General features: G+C 44.0%; 1 protein-coding gene across 1 annotated transcript in view; it reads right to left on the bottom strand.

Annotated features, from left to right (window-relative positions):
• Positions 1-27731, bottom strand: part of LOC117271560 (choline transporter-like protein 5-A) — a 266710-nt gene that overhangs the window by 81831 nt on the left and 157148 nt on the right. Inside the window, exons 10-11 of the mRNA XM_078172866.1 lie at positions 26498-26610; positions 26151-26282 (exon numbers count right to left, since the gene is read on the bottom strand). Coding sequence (XP_078028992.1) covers positions 26151-26282; positions 26498-26610 — 245 coding nt within the window. The remainder of the gene's footprint in view (positions 1-26150; positions 26283-26497; positions 26611-27731) is intronic.

Genomic DNA, 27731 nt, shown 5'->3' with positions numbered 1-27731 from the left:
ATTATTATTATTATTATTATTATTAGGGTTCTAACCCCGAAGGGGTAGAACCCTTCTAAGATTGTACCGGTTTATTATTATTATTATTATTATTATTATTATTATTATTATTATTTTTTGTTGTCTGCCGCTTGAGCTCAAATTCCTGTGAGCTGGAATAAGCCAGAAACCTGAAACTTGGCCCAATGATTGGAAATGATGTGCATCAACTTTTATTAAAATATGAGCCCAGTCGGCCACATGGTGGCGCTGTAATTAAGGCTTAAAAATGACTTTTTTGGGAGGCCACGCCCCTCACACCATAAGTCTGATTGACTTGAAATTTGACACACAGGTCCAGCTCAATGTGCTCTACAAAAAAGCCTCTGGGACCACTAAGCTCCGCCTGACTAGATTTTTTGCTAATTTGCATAATTTGAAAAACAGTAAAGTGACATAAACTTTTACAATTTTGACTCCATCAACACCAAATTTGGTACACGGCTTTGGGGGATGACAAGACACATTTCTATTATAAATGAGCCAGATTGGTCAAAAAACATGGCCGCCACGGACCAATGAATCTTTGCTGTGGGTGGAGCTTAGAATTGATTGGCCATAACTCCCACACCCTTTGACCTATCATCACCAAACTTGGTGGGTAGGTCCACAATGAGACTTGGAAGCTGCCTACCAAAGCATTTTGAGCTCAGCCTATAGGGGGCGCTATAAATGCCACACATCTGTATCTCAAAGACCATTGGATGGAATTTCACCAAATTTGGTATGCATGCTCTAGGGGTGGCTATTAACTCATATCTTGAGTGCCATGTTGATAGGTGAAAGTGGGCGTGGCCTATTCGTCATTAACCATCATAATTTGCGTTTTATTAATTTATGACCAGCTGGAAGGACCTAGGGACATGAAACGTGGTACATGGACTATAAATGACATCCAAATACTGCTCAAAAAATTTGGTCCCAATCGGCCTTATGGGGGTGCTATAACATAGAGTGTAAAGCTTGAAAGGCTCTGCCCGCCGCACCACAAGTGCTATTGACTTGAAATTTTACACACACATCCTCCTGATAGTCCTCTACAAAAACGCCTCTTGCACCATGAATGCCGCCCTTACAGAATTTTTGCTAATTTTAATAATGTTAAAAACAGTAAAATGAATAAGCTTTTGAAATATTTGTGCTATCAACACCAAACTTGGTATGAGGCATCGGGGGACCGAGACACTCATTTCTATTATAAATGAGCAAGATCGGACGAAAAACACGGCTGCCGTCAAGCAAAGTGTCCTTGGAAAGGGCGGGGCTTAGCAAATATCGGCTGTAAAATGTTAACCGTTTTTCCGATCGTCACAAAACTGGGTAAATATCATCAGAAGGGGACCAAGAACACACCCAAAAAAAGATTTTGAGATTGGCACATAGGGGGCGCCACCGCCAAACCGTTTTCTCCATTGAAAATGAATTACGGAATCTTCAAAAATCACAAAATTTCAAACTTTAACTACCGATTCATACTTTCAGCTAGAAACTCCATTCAAACTGGAAAATATTCAGCAATTCCTTGACTTTTTACATATGATTCAACTTTTCAATCCCATTCAAACTTTCCAAAATATTCAGCGTTTTCTGAAACTTGGTTATAATGGAAGTCAATGAGAAAATCCTTCAAACTCACTCATCTTCACCCACACTTCACAAACTCATACATTCACGTAGAAACTCCATTCCAACTCTGAAATGTTGACATTGCCATCGACTTTCAGTGACTGATTCATATTTTCCATATCTCTTTTAGTTTTTCTACACCAGCTGTTTAAAAATCATGAAATTTTCAGCCCTTCTCAGAATTTATAATGGGTGTGTATTGCGTGGAATGTTGAGAGTTAGAGTGGGTGATGTCATCGCTAGAGTGCACAGCACCTCTGAAATCATCAAGAAATTTTCTCTTAAACTCGCTGGTGCGGCCACATCGTTCACTCTACATACACAAATTGTACACCAAATTGTAGGAAAAGCCGTTCCGGTCGCAGAGGTGTGACCGCTGAAGAAAATGGATTTAGGGTTTTGGCTGCAGGTGGTCTAAAAGGACAACAAGTCCAACCAACTGCCCCATTCACTCCCATGTTAAGTGAGAGCCCAAATTTCTGGAAGAAAGCAGACCATTCCACTTATGTCCATCATGGCTCTGGCCTCATTTTTCACACCACAGAAATGAAATTTACACCTTTGTGATCCGCATCCTGTCCTCTCGCTCACGGTGTGCTTTTTGTAGCTGTAGCACTTACGGTTTTTCATTAAACAGTTGGAGTTTGAGAGGAACTTTTGGCTCAGTTTCTGCCTTTTCTTGGTGTATTTAAATTTGACTGTGCCATTGCCAACTGGTGATTGGCTGAATCAACTCCAGCCGTTCGGCCAATCCTCTGTGTGTCACAGCACAGTCAAATTTGAATATTTCAGCAACCTGACTTCTTTGCAGTTAAAGCCTCATCATACAGAGGTAATTACATATGTGTCAGTCTGTCTGTCTGGGTCTGTCTGTCTCTGTCTTTCTGTGTCCATCTTGGACATTTTAGACTGCAGTCTTTTTTAGCTGTTAAGTTCAGCTGTTTTTTCTATCTGTAAGTGGACATACACACAGACAGACAAACAGACTCACACATACACAAACGCGCGACAGCACGTGAACATACACACATTCAGGCATGCACACACACACAGACACACAGTGATACATTTACTGCTATTAATAATTAGCATATTGCTATGGGTATACTAGTTGGCAGCGAGCATCAGGCACACTCAAAATTTCATGTGAAATTTTCTAGTTCATTCATTCACTCATTCATTCATTCTTGAAAATGAAAATTTCATTCATGAAAATTTCAAATGCTCTGCAGAGATCAGATGAAGGCCACAGGATTTGTTTAAAGCCAATTTCCCAATTGCATATTTGAACCTAGCAACAGCTTTCTTTTTAATTTCACTCTCAGGTCCATGCCTTGATTTACCAGCGATAACCCAATTTTTAAAAGCTTCTCTGGCTTGCTGGTGGAGTTCATCCACTCATTCCAGCCTGGCCTGAAGCTGTACTTCTTTGCTTTTCTCTGAATGAGTGGTTTACTAGCCTCATTCAGACCCTGCACAATTCTGTCATATAGTACACATACAGTGCCCTCCAAAAGTATTGGAACAGTGAGAGCAATTCCTTTATTTTTGTCGTAGACTGAAAATATTTGGGTTTGACATCAAAAGATGAATATGGGACAAGAGATCAACGTTTCAGCTTTTATTTCCAGGTATTTACATCTGGATCTGATACACAACTTAGAAGATAGCACCTTTTGTTTGAACCCACCCATTTTTCATGACAGCAAAACTATTGGAACATGTGACTGACAGGTGTGTTTTGTTGCCCAGGTGTCTCCCAATTACATTGATTATTCAAACAATAAATAGCACTGGATGTCTGAGCTCAGTTTCAGATTGGGTACGATAGGTTTTGCCTGTGCAGACTGCATTTAGAGGTGGAACCAACATGAAAACCAGAGAGCTGTCTATGGGTGAAAAAGAAGCAATTCTGAATCTGAGAGAAGATGGACAATCAATCAGAGCCATTGCACAAACATTGGCCATAGCCAGTACAACCATTTGGAATGTCCTGAAGAAGAAAGAAACCACTGGTGTACTAAGCAACAGACGTCGAACAGGTACACCAAGGAAAACATCAGCAGTTGATGACAGAAACATTGTGAGAGCTGTAAAGAAAGACCCTAAAACAACTGTTAGTGACATCAGCAACAACCTCCAGAGGGCAGGAGTGAAGGTATCACAATCTACTGTTCGCAGAAGACTTCATGAACAAAAGTACAGAGGCTACACCAGAAGATGCAAACCAAGAAGAATAGGAAGGCCAGGCTGGAATTTGCCAAAAGGTACAGAGATGAGCCTCAAAAATTCTGGGAAAAAGTTTTATGGACTGATGAGACAAAGATTAACTTTTTCCAAAGTGATGGTAAGGTGAAAGTTTGGAGAAAGAAAGGATCTGCTCATGATCCCAAACATACAAGCTCATCTGTGAAACACGGTGGAGGTAATGTCATGGCTTGGGCTTGCATGGCTTCTTCTGGGACGGACTCTTTCATCTTCATTGATGATGTAACACATGATGGCAGCAGCAAAATGAACTCAGAAGTCTACAGAAACATTTTGTCTGCTAATTTAAAGAAAGATCCAACCAAACTGATTGGGAGATCCTTCATCATGCAGCAAGATAACGACCCAAAACACACTGCCAAAACAACAAAGGAGTTCATCAGGTGCAAGAAGTGGAAGGTTTTAGACTGGCCAAGTCAGTCTCCAGACTTAAACCCAATAGAGCATGCATTTTACCTGCTGAAGAGGAGACTGAAGGGAGTAACCCCCCAAAACAAACAACAACTGAAAGAGGCTGTGGTGAAAGCCTAGAAAAGCATCACAAAAGAAGAATGCAAAAGTTTGGTGATGTCAATGGGTCACAGGCTTGATGCAGTTATTGAAAGCAAAGGATTTGCAACTAAATATTAAGTCTCATTCACTTTAATCTATTTTAAGTTTATATGTTCCAATACTTTTGCTCACCTAAAAATTTTGTGTTCCATTACAAATAATGCTATCTTCTAAGCTGTGTATCAGATCCAGATGTAAATACCTGGAAATAAAAGCTGAAATGTTGATCTCTTGTCTCATATTCATCTTTTGATGTCAAACCCAAATGTTTTCAGTCTACAACAAAAGTAAACGAATTGGACTGACTGTTCCAATACTTTTGGAGGGCACTGTGGCTCTTCTTTGTGATTTGGCATACCACAGTTGAAATTATCACACATTATAGCATCATATGGAATTTCAGTGTTACCTATGGTCTTCTCAGTCAAGTCATGATAATGTAGCAGGTCGTTCTCTGAGAGTTTAGCCCACTCAATTTTCCCACCATGATTAACCTGATTATCATCCGTGGTCATTGTAGGTAGGTTTTCTACATTGAGCATAATGGAGACAGGCATGTGGTCCATTGTTGCAAACCCATACAAAATCTCAACTTTATCCACACATTCATGGGCATCAGCTGTGCTTACACAATGATCTAGCCAGGATGTTGTATTCCAAGCCTCACTGACATATGTATAGCTATCTGTTGGCAAATGGATCTTACTTGTTAACAAGAGCTTATTATCATGACAAAATTCAACTAGGTATCGGCCAAACACAGACTTCCTATCAGAGATATCTGCATTCAAATCACCCATTACATAAATACGGCTACATTCATTTTCCTCAATAAAAGAGCCAATAAAAGCAAGCTTCTGAAGATATTCGTCCTCGTTACTGGAACATTCATAAGGTGTGTAAACATTCAAAATGATAAGAACATTACCATTATAAGAAACTTTTATTGCAACACACCAGTCTACTCTCAATCTAATCACACTGATCAGAGGGTCATATTTTTTATGCCACATAATGGCCACACCTCCAGGTATTCTGCCTTGAACCAACCCCAAGCTCAAATCTGTGGTTGACTCCCCCACCCCATGGAATTTACTATGAACAGAGTTAAGCTTGTCCAGGTCCTGTTTAGCAAGAAAAGTTTCTTGTAGACAAAGAATGTCAGTTTCCTCAAGGAGTTTGTCAACAACAAGTCGCCGTGCCTTATCCGCTGCATTGTGTCCTAGACGCAGGCCGCGTGTGTTATATGACACAATTCTCATGAGAAGTAGACAAATCTTATGCATGTTGTAGTGTAAAACTTTGTGCCAACAAATCAAACAGTAAGGTTAGGATGTATAAATTGATTAGGAAACTCATATAATCATGTTTTTATGTATAAGGCATTATAAAGTTCTTTGATCTACATTTAAATATGATAAAACATTGCTGTATGTGTCAAAGTACTCATAGCACCATAGCACCAGACTATGTAATCATAGTCCGCTAGCGACTTGCAGTAGGTGCATACAACAGTATGCACCTACTGAAAGAACACACTGTGTCTTGTTAAACGATGAAACACATACTCAAATGCTGTAATACATACACACATTCACAGATTGCACTCTAAAGGTTCACCTTGCATAAGACTGAGAGCACTGAGGACTGTATAGAAAAGTCCCCAAATACACATGTTTTTTAAAAATAAAGTGAAAGTGAGACCAGATCTAAGGGAAGAAAACTTGGGAAATTCCAGGCTGCATTACACCATTAAAAATGGGCCCAATCAGAATTGGACACAAAGGAAGGTTTTCCACCAATAGAATTGGTCTTAAGAGGGAAAGATTAGCAAAAAGAGGTGGAGACTCATTTGAATCTCCACCAGCATATAAGTCAGGGTTCTGAAAGCAGGTTTTCAGTCACACTCCGGAGTCTGACTCGCTAAGTTGTATGTGTTAAAGCCTGTTGACACATTAAACTTGATTGCATCGGACCTTGCCTGTTTCCAGTGTTTCTTTAAGTATTTGCCAGCTGAGCCTAAGGTACCAAATCGACATCTGAGGACACCTGATAAGAGACAAGAGGTTCAAGGTCGGGAGCCTACAGGCCCACTTCCAGGCACCGATTTTTGACACTTCAAGTGGCGATTTGCCAGCCAGGAGAGAAGGACGTGTCGGGGCCGGAGACCAGGAGCACTGGGCTGTACGCCAGACACACAGGTGGCCACCAAACTAAGGTAAGCAGAGTCTTTTTTTGCCTAAACCGGGTGTGTCTGGGGTGCAGTGCTGGAGCCGCCCAGGTCGAAGGTATTTGGCATTGTTCCTCCTCTAAAGAACCTAGTTATAACGATTTAATTAATTGAATTGCTAAAAGTGTCACTGAATTGGTTGAATTATCAAGAACATTACTGAGTCACAACTAACATCACTGGGAGACGGCTAAGTTTGATGCAATATATGTGATCTTGGTGCGGGAAGAGTGTATGTGTGTGTGAATGTAAGAAGTAACAAAAGTAGGTAAGATAGTTAAAGTATTTAAAGTATTGAGAAAATAAGAAGTAAAACCGGTAAAAGAGTAAAGAGATGTAAGAGCATATCCGTGGTTACCGCTATTGACTTGACCAACGTACCCTTTAAATCTGTAAAGGCAGGGGCGTTGAGCCAACCAATAGGATGCTCGGGCGGAATGCAAAAATAAGAGAGTCAGAGGTACTCAAAAGCGAATCCGTGGATACCGCTAGCGACTTGCCACGCACACCTTTAAGCCTGTAGGGGCAGGTGTGTGTGAATCAACCGTTGGGACAGCTTAGACGGAGAGCTTAGGGAATAGAGATTAAGAAAAGGCCTAAAGTAAAAAGCTTCTGTGGATACCGCTGTTTTGAGGAAAGTGACCTCCCGGCCAAGAAGGAGGGGAGTCACCGTAGACAGAACAGGTCTGACACGGGCAGAACGCTTAAAAAGTTGCAACCAAAGAGATAAAGGAAAAGTAAAAAAGACAAAAAACAAGTCAAAACAGTTAACAGATCGATCAAAAGTGTAAAAACTGTAAAAATCTAACTGTAAGCTATAAAGTTGCTGTACATATATTTAGCAGTAAGTTAGAGTAAAAACAATAAAATCTATTCAAAGTAATGCATGAAGCATTGTATAAAGTGTTGTAAATACAGTAGAGTGTTAAATAAAATACAGCGGGAAAAAAAGAGACTGGCAAATCATTGGGAGACTGACTAAACAGAGAGCACAAAAGGAGGGGGTGAGAAATACAGCCAGTATAGAGTAAGGAACGTAGTCAACAAAAGAGGGCTTACGCAAATAGAGCTTTGTTAAAATTGATATTTTGATTCTGACCTCTATTGGGCTAAAAGTCATCACAGAGGAAAGTAGACATTTTGGATATATGTGTGTTTGTTTTATGTGATTTGTTTCATCAAAGTTTTGTTACATGAGGTAATTGTTAACAGTGTCTCAGTGAAACAAAACCAGACAAGGGTAACCTAACGGTGCCAACAAAAGTCCACATGTTTCACTGATTGGACCAGTTGCCCGGGTGAACTCCATACAAACTGGTTGGCTGTTAAGGGGAGATTAAAAAGATATTTGTTATTGTGAGAAAAACAAAAATAAGTGACAAGTATAGTTTAGAATAAGAAAATTATACATTATAGATGATAAAGAGTCTTAGTTTATGATAAAATAAAGTAAATAAAGAAAAGAGAGGTTGAAATCAAGCTTTTGAGAGCTGGGTGGAGCAGAGCCAACAGAAAAGAAATTAAACTGATAAATCAACCTGTTGCAGTAGGGAGGTGAGCTCTGAAGGAAAAAACATTAAGCAGCTAAAAATAGATGGATGGAGGAGAAATTGTTGATGACGAGATTTGGGGGGAAGAACACTGTTTAAACGAGGGCCCGATAGAATATAGGGGAATACGAACACATTTTTGGATAGAGAGATCATACTACGACAGCGAGGGGGTCGAGCACTGGCAAGACGAGCAAGAAATTAAGCAGAAGCTTTGGCAAATCACTAAATTTGTAAATTTGAAAAGAGTAAAAGAACTGTTTCCAGGTGCCCCGTGGGAAGCGATTTTGCGCAGATTATGGAATCCTTTTTCATTACATACACTATTGCAATACTTGTGTGAAAATTATGAAGGTGCACCAGTAGCCCCACTGCCTCTGCAACAGATAAGAATACAGAGTAGAACTGGAGAGATATATCATCCACGGCTGCAGATTACTGTAGTACCCAGAAAAGTTGAGTGGGAGACAGGAAAATTTGGGTGCATAGTACAAGTTCCACAGGGGGACGGGTCGCATAAATTAGAATATAACCCAGTTGGGGGAACACGATACAAACCTGCTATAACAGTAGGCAAGATAGTGGTGCTGATACGCACTACAGAAACAGACGAACAACCAGAGATCTCCAGAAACAGTGAAGCCAAGCAAGGCTTCATGGGAGCCAGACAGGATAAAATGGAGAAAGGGGCTTTAACCCCCATAGAGGTAGTGATAAGGCAACATCCAACTCGAGCTAAAAGAATCCGACGATGTGTAGCCAAATGGCACAAAAGAACATCGGGCAAGCATCGTTGGCCTATGGAGGGTACCTTCAACCTGGCATGCTGTGATGAGGTGGAGTCAGAATTAAGACACATTGAGGCTCGCGACATTAAGGCAAGTTACACACTAAAAAACAAGCGTGCAAAGGAGAGAGAGGTTTTGGGATGGTTCAAACAAACAGGGTCAAGAATGATGGTGCAATTGGAAGAAAAAGAAAAAGAGCAGACAAAAGAACAGGTGACGCCCACAACCCCTACAATGCCTACAGCCCCGCCCCTACCCACACCACCACCACCCCCATACCCACAAGAGCCGACGCAACCAACAATGGGACAGTATGCATTGTTAGAAACCACAGAACTGGGAGGTCAAATGGAAGGGACTTTTACAGTAACTTTAACCAAGAATGCTAAGAAAGAACCCAAACGGAGAAAACCATTAACTCCGAGAAAACGGCTACCAATGGAGAAAGCTCTCCTCTCGGACACAGAAAGTACTGATGGGTCAATAGCTGACGAAGAGGAAGAAGAAGCTGGGGTCCCAGAGACAGATCTGCGCCGACAAGCACCTCACAACAGGAGAAACAGTGATGGCGCCTGGACCACAGATATGGAACTGACAGGACTTGTCAGCCAAGGGGAGGCTCCTCCCATTGAAGAACAAGTCCCACCTATGAGACGACATGAAGAGCAGAGACGCAGACAACCAAAGGTGAGAGACACCAAGCCCCACCACTCAAGCTGCTATGATCTCCTTACTGGAGAGATTAGACACCCACAAAAAGCAAAGCAGGAGCGGCTGCTGAGACACCGGAGCACCCCGGAAATAGAGATATTAATGAAACAAGAGATGGAACACCTCGAAGAGGAGTGGCGCAGGCGACAGGCTGCCTTTAGCCCACCACCTGACCTAAATAACGGGGTGAGTACCATGCAGGCCAACAGGAGCAGCCAGAGTCCCAATGTGGAGAGTGGCTATGGGGATATGGTTCAACAAATGCAAGGATTAATTGACAAAACTAACGAAAAACTGGACCACATGTCCAAAGAAATAGAGGCCTTAGAGGAAGGAATTAGACAACCCCAAGGCCCCAGGCAAGGACAAAAAGAGCCTAACGCCAAATCCACCAAAGAACATGTCACTATACGACTTCAGGGCACTCTGGAAACTGACAAGGCACGAACAGAGGACATACAGGATACAGACAACGAGTTGACGTCATACAACGGCGCAACACACAGCAGCGGTCTGAGTCCAGCAGGTATGACACTAAGAAACGGGAGAGTCCTAAAAGTACTCAGAATGGCGGAAGAAGAGAGTGAGGACGGCGAGAAATCCCCCACGTGCCCTATCATAACAAAAACCAATGGAAGATTGCAGTACGAACCTTGGCCATTCATGGACATGATAGGCCTGGCAGAATGTCTACCAATACTCACAGATGGCGCTGATAAGTGGATATTGGCCCTGGAAGAGACCACAGCTGGCATACGGTTGGCGATAGGAGACATCAAAGCCATCCTCATGTATGTGGCAGGAAAGCAGACCACCAAGGAGATATTTACAGACGCTGGACTGAATGCAGCGTTTGGGACCAATATTAATGACGGAGTGGAATTTGGACGCCACCGCTCTCGTGTGTGGGAACAGCTAAGAAAACATTACCCAGCAAAAAGAGACCCATCCAAACTGGAAGGAGAAACCATGGGGGAGGATGAGTGTCCCTCAAAATTCCTACACAATTTCCAAAAAAGATGGAAGGAAGAAATGGGAGAGGCATGGAATGCAAACAAGACCACCCAGAGCCTCTTTAAGATGATGGTAAAAAAGGCCATGCCTGAGGAGGTACAGCGACGCCTAGAGGGTGTGGTAGGATTGATGAAGATGGAATGGCCACTGTTTACAGAGCACATCGTTCACCATGTAGAACTCTACAAGAAGGACAAAAGGAAAAAGGAGGAAGATGATAAACAATTGGCCAACAAACTGACTCAGCTACAGCTGGGTGAGTTGAGCAAACAGGTGAAAAAAGAGAAAGAGAAAGCCAAGGTTCAAGCCCCCATGGTAATGGCCACCCAAGCAGTTCCACAGGGTGGCCAACCCCAAACTCCTCCACAGCCAGCCCTGGCTGATTCCAACGCAGCAAGCAAAGACACTGCAGTCAATGCCACACATCACCATCATTATTATCAGTCACAAACACCAAGAGGTGGTGGCGGCCAACGACCCCCCAGAGGACGGGGCCGAGGAGGAAACCGGGGATGGAGAGGAGGCAGAAATTACACACCAAGCAACCAGCAGGGTTATCAGGAACAGTTCAATCAACAACCTGGAACCAACCAGGCTCCACCTGATAACCTCTGTTGGGGGTGTGGACAGCCAGGTCATATACGAGCTCAGTGCCCTAGTAATCCATGGGAAGGTCCGGCACAGAATTGGCCCTGCACAGAACAGCCACGCCCCTGGTAGGGGTGCCCAGAGGAGCCTGAGGGGGAAGTAATGTTACCAGTTATATCACTCCAGTCACATGACGAACCCATCATACCTGTTGTCATCCAGGACCGTGAGTATCCCTTCATGGTAGACACAGGAGCCACATATTCATGCATTGGAAAAGAAGGCTCAAGGCTCCCCCTCTCTACATCATCAATAAAAACAATAGGCTTCTCTGGGAAATCACAAGTCATACCATTGACAGAGCCCGTTCCAATGCTCATTGCAGGAAGAGTCATTTATGCTCCTTTGCTATATTCGGCCTACACCCCAATAAATTTGCTAGGAAGAGATATTTTGTGTCCCTTGAAGGCTAAAATCATGTGCACCCAAGATGGGTTGTATTTGGATTTCCCTGATGATCCCCACAAGGCATGATGTCCCAGCTTCCCCTAACTACACCAGAAAAACAGCAGGCCCTAGTTTATTGGCTTCAGTTGACACCTGAGGAGTCACATCTTCAACAGAAATGGGCTGAATGGGGGGCGTGGATTCGCATGCACTACGACACAGCACACACCCCCACTCTCCCACTGCATTGCACGCTCATGTATGACAAAGATCAGACTCATGTAGATTACCAAGAATGCTGGGATGCAATGGTTAACAAAAAACCATGTTTGATCACAAGTGAAGACATATTTCTGGGAGCAGAGGGTGTAGCAGCGGCAGTTCGCCTTCCAGACGAATTATCAGGGTGGTTTCAGGTACCAAACTCCATGCCACATGTCACATTGTTGGTGGCAGAACATTATGAGTCTCATCATCTTGGTCCCATGGTCAAGCGTGCCATGCAGGTGCAAGAGTGGATACCTACACAAAACACATACATTCATATTTCTAAGGATAAACAGTTCATCAGAATCTCACTTAAAGAAGGTGATGAGGCACTAGCAGACAAGGTAGTGGTAGATGCAGCCACATCCACCCAAATGGCAATTGCGACAGAACATGAGGAGATGCTAAATCAAGTCCCACCACAACTGTGGACAGCTCACAAAACAGATGTGGGTTTAATTAAATCAGCTCAGCCAGTTCACATTAAGCTAAAACCGCACGTTAACTTGCCATATCAAAAACAGTATCCTCTCAAGCAACATGCCATTGATGGTATCAGACCAACAATTAAGGGGTTGGTAGAGGCAGGGGTATTGGTTGAGACTAGAAGCCCCTGTAACACACCTATCTTCCCCATAAGAAAACCAAATTCAACAGACTATCGTTTGGTCCACGACTTACGAGCTGTAAACGCAGTAATAGACGGGGAAATACCACACGTTCCAGACCCACATACGTTGCTCTCAAATATTCCACCAGACACCCAGTGGTATACAGTCATTGATCTGTGTTCAGCTTTTTTCAGTGTACCACTACACCCAGATTCTCAGTATTTATTTGCCTTCACGTATGAAGGTCGGCAATTTACATATAAGCGCCTCCCGCAGGGCCTATCCGAGTCACCTTCGCTCTTTAACCGTGCGCTGACACAGGACTTGGCCAGTTTGAATGTGCCAAGCACTGTGTTACAGTATGTGGATGATTTGCTTATCTGTAGTGCAACCAAAGAACAGTGTGAAAAAGACTCCATTGCTGTACTCACAGCTTTGGCAGAAGGAGGACATAAAGTCAGTAAAAACAAACTGCAATTCTGCCAGCAGTCAGTAGAGTATTTGGGGAGACAATTATGTGGGGACAAAAGGTTTATTGCACCCTCACAGTTGGAAGCAGTAATCAAGGCCCCTCAACCGCAAACGGTTGGCCAGATGCTGTCTTTTCTGGGTATGACAGGTTACAGCAGACCTTGGATTTGTGACTATGCCATAAAAACTGCTCCCCTCAGGGCTCTGATTAGGGCAGCAGGACAAACGAACAATGCAGCACAGTTGCAGTGGACAGATGAGGCGGAGGGAGCGTTCCAAGCCTTAAAGACTGACATGCAATCTGCCCTTGCCTTGGGGACTCCTAATTATGCTAAACCTTTTCACCTCTATGTTGCAGAAAAATCTGGCTTTGCGTGTGCTGTTCTGATGCAAGACACACCTACAGGTAAACAACCACTAGCCTATTACAGCACCAAACTTGACAACATAGAGGCTGGTTTGCCACCCTGCTACCAGGGATTGGCGGCAGCTGCTTTTGCTTTCCAGAAAGCATCATCGCTGACCATGGGACATCCTGTGACACTGTACACTTCTCATCAAATCCATGCGTTGCTAACAAGTCCACGTTTCGTTCTGACGCAAGCCAGGCGTACGGGCTATGAAGTTGTTCTGTCAGCCCCTGAACTTAATATACAGCGTTGCACCATCGTTAATCCCGCCACAAAACTGATGTTGCCAACAGAAGGTGCACCACATAATTGCATTCATGAGACAGACAATTTTATGCGCGCTAGGGAAGACTTACATAACCAACCAATTCCTGCAGATCTCACGCTGTTTGTTGATGGTTCTTGTTTTCGAGATGGCACTGGCAGCCACGCAGGCTATGGTATTGTTCAGCTCAATAACACTGATCAAAGTTTTGTCACACTGCAATCCTGTAGCCTTGCTCAGCCTTGCTCGGCCCAACTCGCAGAAATAAAAGCCTTAACAGCGGCATGTCAATTGGCAAAGGGAAAATCATTGAATGTTTACACAGACTCAGCATATGCCTATGGTGTATGCCATGTTCATGCTAACATCTGGAAACAAAGAGGGTTTCGTAGAGCAGACGGCACTCCGGTAACCCATGGAGCTGCCATCCTTGACCTTTTAGAAGCCATGTTGCTTCCCAAAGCTCTAGCTGTAATTAAATGTCCAGCACACCAAAAAACTGACACATTGATAGCAAAAGGTAATAATCTGGCAGATGAGGCGGCTAAACAGGCAGCAATAGGTGCAGTAATGGCACCTATACTTACCATACAAGATTGTGAATCCCTCACTTCCTTGCCCTCGCTTAAAGCCGCTCAGGATAGAGTGGAGGAGGCTGAGAAACGTTTATGGATAAAAAGGGGTGCTGTAAAAAACATGAGACCAGGGCCATTGCACAGAGTTTGGCTAGATGCCCATGGCCGCTTTGTACTACCAACCTTATTATTGAGACATGCCATAATTTGGGCGCATGGTAGTGACCATTGCGCAAGGGGGGAGATACTAAGGAAACTACAAGCAGTATGGTGGTCACCATTTATGGCAGCTACAGTGGATAGGGTACTAAATGAATGTGACATCTGTGCACAACACAACATCAGGAAAGTTTTTTCAGCTCCATTGGCACACATACCACCCCCAGACGGTCCCTTTAGACACATCATGTTAGACTACATAGACATGGGACCACAATCAAGAGCTAGGGGAATGAGATACGTTTTGGTGGTCATATGTAGATTTAGTAGATGGGTGGAGGCAAAAGCTACAGCAAAATCAGACCACAGAACAGTTGCAAAGTTTTTGTGTCAAGAAGTATTCCCAAGATTTGGAATGCCAGATACCATATCATCAGACAACGGTAGCCATTTTGTGTCTAACGTTATACAGGAGACACTGAAACAATTAGGGATCAAACAAAAATTTGGCTGCGTATACCATCCCCAATCACAGGGAGCTGTAGAAAGGGCGAATGGTATTTTGAAAACTAAAATAGCTAAAATAGTAGCAGACAGTGGGAATAAGCTTAACTGGGTGGATGCTTTACCGCTTGCACTAATGTCCATGCGTTCACAAGCCAGCCGAGTCACGCATCTAACACCGCATGAAATGCTTACGGGCCGGCCCATGCCGCTACCATACTTAAGAGGTCCCCATGAGGGACCGTCCCTGGAACAACTACAAGGAGAAATGTTTGAATACTTACGAAGTCTAACTCATATCCACAGGGCTGTGTTCCAGCAGGTGAAGGGTGCCACTGAGAACAGAGGGGTCGACATCCCAAGAGACCTCCAGAGAATACGTCCAGGAGAGCTGGTATACGTCAAGGTGTTCAAAAGAAAGTGGGACCAGCCACGAAGGGAAGGTCCATACAAGGTGATACTTGCCACACCAACTGCCTTGAAAGTCGAAGGTAAGGACGTTTGGTTCCACCTTAACCACTGCTGCAGAGCTAACCCACAAGTCCCAGAGAGACCACCCATACCCCGGCCCAGAACCAGGCAGAGAGCAGTTCCCCCAGATCCACAAGGGGACGGCGAGGCCGCCCCAAGGGCAGAGAGAGATCAACCAGAAGGGGATGGCGACGCCTCCCCACAGGAACAGGGGACAAGAAGGTCAGCACGCGTTGCACAGAGACGCAGGGCAGAGGCAACCCAGGGTGATGGCAGCAGTTCAACCCAGAGTGAGAGCAGCGGGTCGCTACCAGAGAGGGTATCAACAGTGGCAGGGAGCTCATCAGAGGGGAGCTCCTCAGCCTCCAGGACTGGCAGCCAATCTCAACCTCATGAGTCATCATCTGCTAGAGATAGGGAAGATCATGAGAGGACAAGTGCAGAGAGAGAGGTGGCTGCAGAGGCAGAAGGACAGGAGAGAGAGGGAACAGAGACGGAGGGAGAAGAAGGAGAAGAGAGCTCAGCATCAGGCTCAGATACAGGCCCAGCATCAGGCTCAGACACAGGCCCAGCACCAGACACAGGCACAGGCTCAGACTCAGGTGCAGACTCAGACTCGAGAGACACAGACACAAGAGAATCAGACCCTGAAGAAGGAACAGCCCCCCGGCGAGCGGGAGGGTCTGAAGATCAGGCAAGGAGGAGCTAATGTGGGAGTAATAGGTGCAGTGCTACTAACCCTCTTACTTATTCTGACAGTGAGGCAGAGTGCAGGAGCAGAATTGGGCAATCAACATCAGAAGCAGACAAGTGAATGCTTAGCGGCATTAGGAACTATGGCTGCAAAACAGGGACAAATACCACACAGGGAAATGATACAACTAACCTACTACAAATCACATGCTTATGATGACATCTTGGTGGAGGGTCCAGGAAACATCAGGTTGCATGGTCAGTCCATAAGTCCACACTGTACTGCAGAGGGAATGATGACAGCAAGAGTTTGGTGTAACATGAGAGGTTGTACCAATATAGAAACAGGGCTTACCTTATCTGTGAAAGTGGCCCGTAGATGGCTAAAATTGAACCCAAGGTCCCAGAGAAAGCCAAGAGACGTGGTGATGCAAAAGGTTGAGATAATCAGAACAACTACTTGGACGTCTAACATGTTCTACCAGTGGTTAGAATACTCCGCAAAACAGGTAACTAACATCACGTGCGTAGCATGCCATAGAAGGAGGGATATACCCACAGTTAAGCCTCTCCCAAACATAGATAAGTGCTGGGAGCATAGTACATGTTTTGCTGCATGTGTCATGTGGATGGCGGCGGGACGAGAAAGGTGGACCAACACAACTGCTATTTGTCCGGGAAATCTTAAAAATGCCTCTGACAAATTCCAGCAAGAGTTTCACGTGCCCCCAGTAGTACATTTGGCACCAGATCTTGTGTTCCCCTTTTGTGTGGCACGGGGAGATAATATAGAACATCTGTTAAATAATGTTACTTCTACTAACTCTTCCCAGGAGGCAGAGAGACTGATCCAATGTCGGTATGAGAAGATTGTGGGGAACGTATCTTCAACAGCGGGTAGTACGCAGCTCAGGGGGGGTACAGAAAGTATGTAACACAACTCAAGAGGCTAAAATTCAATGCCATCAGGTGGTCAATGGTGGGAACGATTCAATGGTTATGGGACGAAATTATAACGATACCACCTGGATTTTGACACTTAACTTAACTAATGGTACGGTGCCACTGGCAGATATATTTTGGATATGTGAAAATGATCTTCAGGTGAAAACTGTGCTGCCAGTGAATTGGACAGGAATCTGTACCCCAGTGATGTTAACAGGACAAATCACAATCATGAGTTTAAATAATAGCCAAAACAACAATAATCACTCACGGTCTCGTAGGTCTACCCATTCTCCAACGCTCTCCTGGGAGGAGGATGCTAGTGTGTACATTACATGGGATCAGGTGCCACAAGGGGTTCCCAGGGACACACAGGCTATATCAGATGAATGGATAGAGACAGGTAGAGTGTTAGGCTCCTGGCCAATCTGGGGAGCCATAGCCAATGCCCAGTATATAGCTCGTAATAGCCGTTGGATAAATTATTTATGGTATAACCAACAAAGATTTGTGAATTGGACTATAGAAGCCTTACAAGGGGTGAGCGAGCGGTTACATGCTACGTCCCTGATGACACTGCAAAACAGGTTCATTATCGAGACTATGCTTGCTCAGGACCAAGGGGTCTGTGATGTAGTTGGAGAACATTGTTGCACCTTCATCCCCATGCACACCGGGGAGGATGGCAATTTAACCAAAGCTCTAAATAGCATACGTACCCTGTGAGAACAACACGTACAGCACTCAAATTGGAACACTAAAATCTCCTCAATTTGGGACTGGTTATCAAAATTATCCCCTGGAAAGATTTTACACATGATGGGGATGTTGTTGGGATTTGTAGTACTGGCTCTTCTTGTACTAACCTGTTGTATTCTTCCTTTGGTGCAACTCCTCATCAGAAGAACGATGGCAAGTGTTGCTGGACAATTTATTATAATAGATCAAGGCTCCCATCCCAAGACAATCACAGAATTATATAAAGACATGGGTGGCCCTGAAGGGAAAGAGCTTAACGATTTCCACCAGAGCACAGGGCTGAATGAGGGAAACCAGTATGAAGTGATGACGTCAGACAAGATACTGAGCCCAGATGATCAGAAATGGGGGTCAGTCGAGGAAGAGTACGAGGAGATAATGTAAGAGCACTTAGAGGTCTTGCTGTCACCAACCCTACTAACACTTAGCCGCTAAACACAGTAATTTTGCTTGCATGCACAATATCAAATGCTGTAGGGACAGACACAGTACTAACAAAGAAGGGATAGCACATTAAAGATGTCCTTTACAAACTTTTAAGATAGACATAAACCATGGCTGAGCCTTGGAGAACCCCACATCCATACCAGCAGAACCCAGAGGACCAGCCCGTATTCCAGTATCAACAGCGGGCGCCAGGCGTGATGGGACCTCCTCGTCCACCTCCACCACCCTATCCTGTGGGCAGTCGCTTGGTGCCCCTTTGCAACCCCGGTGAAGGTGTCCAGACGGGCGGACGACGCAGTTCCAACCCCTACACAATGACGCCGGACCAGGTTTTAGCTGCAGTTATGGGCGACCCCCCACCTGCACGTACTTTTCGTCAGCTGCTGTTGGCACCAACAGTCCCCAGTCACGCTGACAATCCCCAAGAAGGTGCCAATCCAGAAGCAGAATCCTCCACTTGGGGAGGCCAGGCCCCAGTTGATCCCATTCCAACGAACCCAAACCCGCCATACTCCCAGTTAGAGTTCATGCAGAATGTCGCGGGGGCCCAAGGGCCTTCCACCTCACGAGCAGGTGCTAGAGAGGTCCAAACTCCCACCTCCCCACAAGTGCCATGTCAGAGTGGATGTCTTCCTTGCCAATACCGTGGGTGTGATGACACCTCATCAGTAACGGACGAGGATACCGAGTCACTAAGTTACTCACCTACTACTCCTGACCCCCCCCCCCCCAGAGCCAGCTAAACAACAAAGGAGTGCACGGGGCAGACTGCTAGGCCCCGCGCCAGTACAACCACTGCACACCTATATGCGCAACAGGCTACAGGATGAGTATGACATAGTCCCAGAACTCGTTGAGGCCAATCTGTGGCTATTGCCTGAGGGGAAGGCCAAAACTAAGCAAGATCGTGAAATTGAGGCTGTACTGCGTAACCAGTTTCATGCAGTTGGCCAAGGACCTTATCGCATGTTGATGCGCAGTCTTCCCCCAGTACTGCGTGAAAAAATGCGCAGGATTCACCGTGACACCTATGCAATCAGAAAGGGTGAGAATCATGTGTTGAGCCGACAGCAGCAGCAGCACACCGCCAAGGAGCTGCTGAAGCTGCGGGCCCAGCTTAAAGAAATGACTGAGTCCCGAGACACCCTCATGGCGGAGGTCTCTATGCTGAGAGGGAAGGTGGCGGTTCAACACTTCTTAAGTCACAAGGACTGATATGGACATGATGAATCGACAAAATGGAGTTTATGCATGTTAATGCCATGATGATTGGATACTAAGTAATAATGACTGATGATGAAACCTAAAGGTACTGATGATTATGCTTGCTCTTTTATAAGAAGATATATGACGTGTGTTATTCACTAATACAGATATGTGTGACAAAATGATAATTGATGAAATCTGATTTATGTGTTAACCTTGCTAACATTGCTAATCACTGAGGATGATTCAAGTATGGTAATATTTAATCTTAATCAGTAGTTATGGGACTATAAAGTCCCAAAGGGGGGAATATATATTTTTCTCTCCCTCTGTGATTAAAGTATTATATGGGACTATTGTAGCCCCAAAGGGGGGAATGTAGTGTAAAAGTTTGTGCCAACAAATCAAACAGTAAGGTTAGGATGTATAAATTGATTAGGAAACTCATATAATCATGTTTTTATGTATAAGGCATTATAAAGTTCTTTGATCTACATTTAAATATGATAAAACATTGCTGTATGTGTCAAAGTACTCATAGCACCATAGCACCAGACTATGTAATCATGTTGTATGCACCTACTGAAAGAACACACTGTGTCTTGTTAAACGATGAAACACATACTCAAATGCTGTAATACATACACACATTCACAGATTGCACTCTAAAGGTTCACCTTGCATAAGACTGAGAGCACTGAGGACTGTATAGAAAAGTCCCCAAAATACACATGTTTTTTAAAAATAAAGTGAAAGTGAGACCAGATCTAAGGGAAGAAAACTTGGGAAATTCCAGGCTGCATTACACCATTAAAAATGGGCCCAATCAGAATTGGACACAAAGGAAGGTTTTCCACCAATAGAATTGGTCTTAAGAGGGAAAGATTAGCAAAAAGAGGTGGAGACTCATTTGAATCTCCACCAGCATATAAGCCAGGGTTCTGAAAGCAGGTTTTCAGTCACACTCCGGAGTCTGACTCGCTAAGTTGTATGTGTTAAAGCCTGTTGACACATTAAACTTGATTGCATCGGACCTTGCCTGTTTCCAGTGTTTCTTTAAGTACTTGCCAGCTGAGCCTAAGGTACCAAATCGACATCTGAGGACACCTGATAAGAGACAAGAGGTTCAAGGTCGGGAGCCTACAGGCCCACTTCCAGGCACCGATTTTTGACACTTCAATGTCACCCAAGTAAGCAGCGATGGACGAAATGATTACTGCATGTCATTTACCCAAGCTTTCTCTTTACATCATGTTTCTCTCCACTCTCCTTTCTGCTTACATGTATAACTCCTTGTATGTTCACACAGTTGATCCTGGGTTCCAACTCCAATGTAGTTACTCAGTCTTGTTAATCATTAATGATATGGTGCAGATTTTAAGTTTAATACTATTATGGCCAGGACAGTCTGACAGACTGACAAACAGACATTGCAGGTCTCTCTCACTCTGTGAGTTTTGCTAATATTTGATGACTTCCCATCCTACAACATAAGTGAAACAAACATGATGTCAGGACATTTTTTACCCTTGAAGAGGGCAGCACATGTAGGCCTATTTTAGATTTAGTAAAATGCCACAGATTAGCCTATGTTTTTGGAACTTCACCTGGTTGAACAATATGGTAAATAGGCCTACTATCATTTTGATTTCATTTGATTTGGAAACATAAAACATTACATAACATTTTTATAGACTAGTGGTTGTTCAGGTGGGGTTAAGAAAGATAAACACAAAAAGCAATGTTGTAGGAATTGAGCAGAGAGAAAACAATGACATAGAGTACTGGGCCTATCCTATTTGTACCTAGCTAATGCATCTGGGTCTCGTTTCAATTTGGTTTTTCCGTAATTTGGTTTTGAAAGAGAAAACGGGAAAACGGAAGCACTTCCATTATTTCGTTTTGTGTCTCAAAACGGAATAACGGGAAAACGGCCGTATTTCCGTAAATCCGTTTTATTTTGAAAACAAAATATCAAACTATCAAAAGGTACACGGACCCTCACTACCACATAATACCACTTCATGCAAATGAAGCTATTATGTCATGTTTGAATAAAAAAGCCTGCATGTGCACATGTTGCTATAGTTATGTGACTTTTGAGGTCACGTGAATATATTTAGAATGGTTTGATAATTTGCCACTTAGACCATGGGGAGGAGACCAGCTGAGTAAACTGATCTGTGGATGAGAAACTTGCAACTGAAGAAGTTACCCCCACCCCCGGGCCTAGACACTGGGGAAGGTAGGGAATCTTGAGGTGACCGGATGAGGGAACTTCTCGGTTGAAGATCCAGATTAAGACAGTCTGTATCTTGATGGAGGTGGTGCAGGGGTGGAGGTGGGCTGGGAGTTTTGCTGAAATGACAGCTGGATGACAGCAGAGAGAGAAATTTGACAGCTAATGACGGATTGGTAGAGAACAGGGAGAGGCTGGCAGACTGTGACTTGTTGAAATATGTGAAGAAGGGTGGAGCAAGAGGATAGTGGGAAAACAGAGAAGTGGCTTTGAGGTATACTTAAGGTAAACATTAAAATACCTATTGAAACTTTGAAATACGCATCAATAGGTAAAATTTCAATTTATGTTTTGATGTTCAAATGGAGTCTCTATGTGAAAGTATACCACAAATGTTATTAGCATGTAGGCTAGCTGAAAACCCGATTTCAAGAAATGTGTGACTTGGAAAGAGTATGTATTGCTTGGAGCTTTCAGGGACAGAGTGGGGAACGTCTTGCACTACGGCAGATGAGGGTCACAGTGGGTGGTGAGGGTCACGGTGGCTGGTTTGGGGCGGAACAGGTTAGAACCCGCAGATTGCTCGCGGCTATATTTTTGTTTTGTTTATGATGCACCAAATGTTTTCTATTGCTGAAAGATCTGGGGCCTGTTGTTCGAAAGTAGAATTAACCAATCCAGGATATGTGGAAAAGCGAGGTTGGACAAAGTCTCATAAATCCATCGTGGGTGAATTGGTTGTTCGAACGGCAAGCTAGGCTAAGGAGGAGCGGCTATGTCAAGCCAGGTGTAACTTATTCAGGTGAGTGCGCGTCCACAGCTTTCTTAAATAGACCTCATGGGTCGATGACAGTTTCACTGATGCACCAATGGAGAGGTGAGCTTCTTGAGAGGTGAGCTTGTGTAGCTAATGTCTCTGAGTTTCTTCCGCCTCAACTCAGATTGCTGTGCTTGCCTCGTGATCTTGTGTGTGCTTCTTCACTGCCTGCCTGTGGACCTTCCTGCCGTCGTCTGCTCTCCTGTGTTTCCCCTCGGAGTGAGTACGCTCGAGAAGATGGAACCTACTGCGCCGTGCTGCAGCACCGCCGCCATTACCACGTGGCGGACGCCACACCACAGACACTCTCACTCTCCTCCTCACCGGTGCCTTCACGAGACACGTCGGGATCCTGGGACCACGCTCCACCTCTCCCCCTTGCACTTACCAGCACGTTTGAACATTAAAGACTTGTTATTCACTGTGTACCTATTTCCTGAGTCGTGCTTTTGGGTCCAGGCTTTGAACTAAACCATAACAATAACTGCCTTAAAGACATAAAAAAAGACTTATTTATGCCTTTATTGTATATACAGAGATAGAAAACTATAAAGTAGCCAGGGATGTCCCGATCCAGCTTTTTCACTTCTGATCTGATACCGATATTACAGCCTTGAGTTTTGGCCGATACCGATCCGATCCAAGCGCGTATTATACATATTCACTTATTTTGTTGTCAGTCATGTTAGAAAAGGTTTGATCAAGCAATATTACTCTAACAAGAACAACTACTTAATGGGGTTAGTTAGAATGATCCACAACAGTTGGTATGAGAAACTGACCAGTTTATTGTTAATAGGGTTAAATAAACAAACTTAAACTTGAACAATAACATTAAATAAAAAATATAGCTGGTTTGCTTTGGCTGCTTTGGCCCCTTAATAAATAGAAAAAGATTAACACCATACCTCAAGACATTGTTGACATTTAACAAACAATGCAGCCTTTCCTTTTCAGTTATTTTAGTAGTGTCAGTGCCAGCGTGGTGCACAGGCACACAATATTGTACAACTGTTTAAACAAGCAATAGTCCATCCATGGCTCCAATTTCACTAATTGTGCCCAAACGATGTCATCAGTGCTACTTAAACGGTAAGAGTGTAAACCAAATAAAAATATCACTCTCAAAAAACCAGAGCAGAAAACAAATAGTTAACTAAGTTGACCGCTACTCCTCCTACCCTTCCTGTGTGTCTGCCCTCTGCATGCTGGCCTGGTGGATTGATAGTAAGTGCTGGAGCGGATCACTGAAATGGACTTCTTGAATCGCAGAGCGCTGGGCTGGCTGGAAAACCTGGATCGGACTCTATGAAAAACTGGAACGGAGTTCTTGGATCAGCATTTTTCCATGCGATGCACGTTTTTTGCTAATATCGGCGGCCGATACCGATCCGAATATCGGATCGGGACATCCCTAAAAGTAGCATTTTTTGATAGAGTAGAGCGAATTGATAGACAGACCTATCGGTTTATGCAGCAGTAGCAATTTTCGACAAAGCAGCAGAAATCGTCGGAACACCACCAATCTGCACTGGCTGTATTAGAAGAAATACAATGCATTGTGATTTCACATTTAGGACAGCACGTAATGCAGTAGCATTGTGGTGGTCAGGGGTTTGCTTTTATTTATAAGCATAAATATAAATATGCTTATAATATAAATTTATAAGCATTTATAAGCAAGCTTTATTTATCTATCAATTAGGCCTACGGTAGAAATGAATGACTTACTCCTCTGAAAGCCTGCCATCTGGTCCTGTGGGCCTCTGCCTTTTCTTCCAGTTGATCTTGGGGAAGTAAAAAAATGTCTCCAGAACACTACGGGTCAGTAGTACTGGAAACTCAGGGTGATCAGTGATGCAAGGTCTCTGAAGAGTAGCAGTCTCATCAGTACTGATGTCCAGATTCTCAAGTGCAGGCATCGCCAATTCCCAGTCAAAGCAGCAAATACTTTCTTCATCCATTGGCTTTGCTTAGCATTTGAAACAACTACACCACCAGGTTTCCAGTGCTTGACTCCGGTATTCTGCGGCTGGCTGAGGGTTATTGCGGCAGTTCCACGTCCGTATACTCGCGCTCAAACAAATGTGGCTCAACAGAGAAATGCTGTTCCTCCTTAAGTCTTCAGACATGTTGAGCTGTCCTTTGCTAAAAGACCGTAGTGCAAATTATCTTTTAGCTACTGTGGTTCTGTTGTCTGTCCTTGCGGTGCACGTGTCACGTGATGTAAACACGGGTAAGCAAAGCTCGTGCTTTTGCTGACCTCGCGCAAGTGCACACATGTAATACACAGGGGTGGTACAGAAGTACAGTTCTGCTAGGTGCCAGTACACGTGGGAATAGCAGGGAATGAGTGTGGTGATAAAAACAGCTCTGGGAAAGGAAATAACAGTACCAGTTACACTAGGAAAAGGAGAAGGGAAAGCAGTGATAAAGAAGAAGGGAATGGAAATATGGCAGAAAAGGTGGAAGGAAGACCAGAAAGGACAGGGATACCACAAAATACTAAAGTTGATCATAATAAAGAATTATAAAGAAAGGAACAGAAGTGAGGAAAGAGTCATAACAAGACTCAGATTAGATCACACAGGACTAAATGGCACGCTGTATGTTATGGGGAAAAGGAATAGAAACAAGTGTGAGAACTGTGGAGTAAAAGAAAACACTGAACATATTCTACTGTACTGTAACATGTATGAAATAGAATGAGAAAGGCTGCAGGATAAAGTCAGAGAGGCAGGACGTGAGTGGAATTTGAATGGGATACTGGGAACAGAGAGAGAGGGGGTTAAAACCACCAGGAAGGCACTTACTCATTTTTTAAGGGACACTAGGCTGATGAGTAGGATTTAAGAAACAGGCTAAATGATATGATGTTGCACACTCTTGTACAGTATGTGGTGGTATGCACCTGGAAGTTGTTTGTGATCCATTAATAAATTGAGAGAAGGAGAAGCGAGCACACGTGAGCGCAGAGCACAGAGATGCAGTCAGAGCTACAGGCTACAGTGAGGCTAAAAACAGAGTTCAAATGATGTTTTTCGAAACAACTTTTTATGTAGGGGCTGCAGGACGCTTGGATCACGATGGACGAGCATGTTGGAGATATTCTGTGGTTTCAATTTTGTGTTCTTGGACGTGAGTCTGGGGCACCGTCAGCCATTAGGTGTGCTAGCTGCTCCCCCCGTCAATCTCCGCAAGTAATGTGAGGACTCTAAAACTTCACCAGAGCCTCCCTCGGCATGAGGGTGAGTAGATAATGGCTGAATTTTCATTTTTGGGTGCACTATCCCCTTAAGTATTTTAAAGGAAGAGATTTCCTCTTGAAAATTAGCACATAAGAAATGTGAAGTTGCTCTCAACTTGACTTTTAAACTTTTCAAGCCCTTTCAGATGTTACAGAGATATTCTCTTTGGAACACTGGCACTTCATATCCAAAAGTTAGAATCTTAATACTAATGACTTCCTGTGAAATCTCAACCATCAGACAGACTTACATAATATGATCCACGTCTGTGTAAGCTGTAGATAGACCTGCAGGTCAGTCTGCAGGCCAACCTCTCCAATGGCAACTTCAGAGCCTGGTGTGTGTCTCAGCTGGGCCAGCTCCATGAAGCAGTACCACATACCTGCACACACACATACATGCAGACACTTTCACAAACAGTTCCACTACTTTGTGTGTTTATTTTATCACTTCATGACGTAATTAAGTTAAATTCATGTGATCTCTGCTATCACTGCCACAGGGCCTGACTGCAGTAACAGACAAATTATCACATTATCTCCCTACATTAGAGTGACAAGATGTGGGTAGAAATAATGCAAAACCCTGAGTACCCACCGTACGCCAACAGCAGTATGACAGTGATGATGGTAGTCCACAACAGCAATCCAGCTGTAAACCTCAGCAGCAGAATGAAGACCAGACAAACAGCCAATGATATCAGCAGACCTCTGTCACACATGCAAACACAATGTTCAGTAAGGCTTCTGCATGCTGTTGCAAGTTGACAATGTATTAACGAATGCCTGGTCAGGGCACCCAAAGCACGAAGCACATGCCAAGGCAGCTAATGAGTTGGGCGAACTAGAATGTTGTTCCATAAGTAACCATACTGGTGCCTCATGTTCAGGGATGTCAGATGGCCAATATGAGAGGGCGTGGAGGTTAGCTGCCCAGTAGTAATGCATCAGGTTTGGCAATGCCAGACCTCTGTTCTCCCTCGACTTTTCCAGGAATGCCTTCCTAATTCGTGACACAGTTCTGGGTCCTCATTTATAAAGCTTGCTTACGCACAAAACGGGGCTTGAAAGTGGCGTACGCCACTTCCCACGCAAAGGTTGTGATTTATAAAAATAAACTTGGCGGGAGAATGTGCGCACCGGTACATCAACTTTGATCCTTGCACATGAACATTTTGGAGATGGGGGGGAAACTGGCGGCGTAGATGGTGAGGTGGTGAATTGAAGCCAGATTCATCTCATACATTTATTGTCATCACATATCAGACTTATAGACCCGCGTAATCATAAAGACCCAAGTCTGCAGTGTTATAGATGTGTTCCTTTAGTGAGCCATTAGGCCTACTATTGTATGCACAATGTTCATATATCATACTTCCATCTTCAAATGATACAGAGCGGTGGATAGCACTGAGTAATTAGTATTAATTGTGACAAGGTGTGTAACAATCAGTCTAATTGCTGAGTAAGCATATAAATAGTGCGGTGACACTCGTGGGCAATGCTGCACAATGGATGCGCTGGCACTGCTGGAAGATCACGCAAATGGTAGGATCAGGATGGAGAGAGTCTTTAGGGACCACGAAGATTTCCTGGCCCATAATGATGACTGGCTAATAAGCCGATTTAGATTCCCTAGAGCAGTGCTCTTGGATCTATGTGCTGTGACATTTTCTGTCTAAAGCCCCTTTTGGGTATGAAATAATACAGTTAAATTCTGTCTTTAGGTCTGGGATATCGCAGTCATCCCTCACCTATGGTGGCCCTGAGAGGCCAAATACACTGCAATTTAACAAAACACATGCATATACACAAAACACAAACACAAACAC

Source organism: Epinephelus lanceolatus, chromosome 12 (assembly GCF_041903045.1).
Source record: "Epinephelus lanceolatus isolate andai-2023 chromosome 12, ASM4190304v1, whole genome shotgun sequence".
NCBI lineage: Eukaryota > Metazoa > Chordata > Actinopteri > Perciformes > Serranidae > Epinephelus > Epinephelus lanceolatus.
Note: the sequence above shows the minus strand (reverse complement) of the source record. Positions and strands in the feature narration are given on the sequence as shown.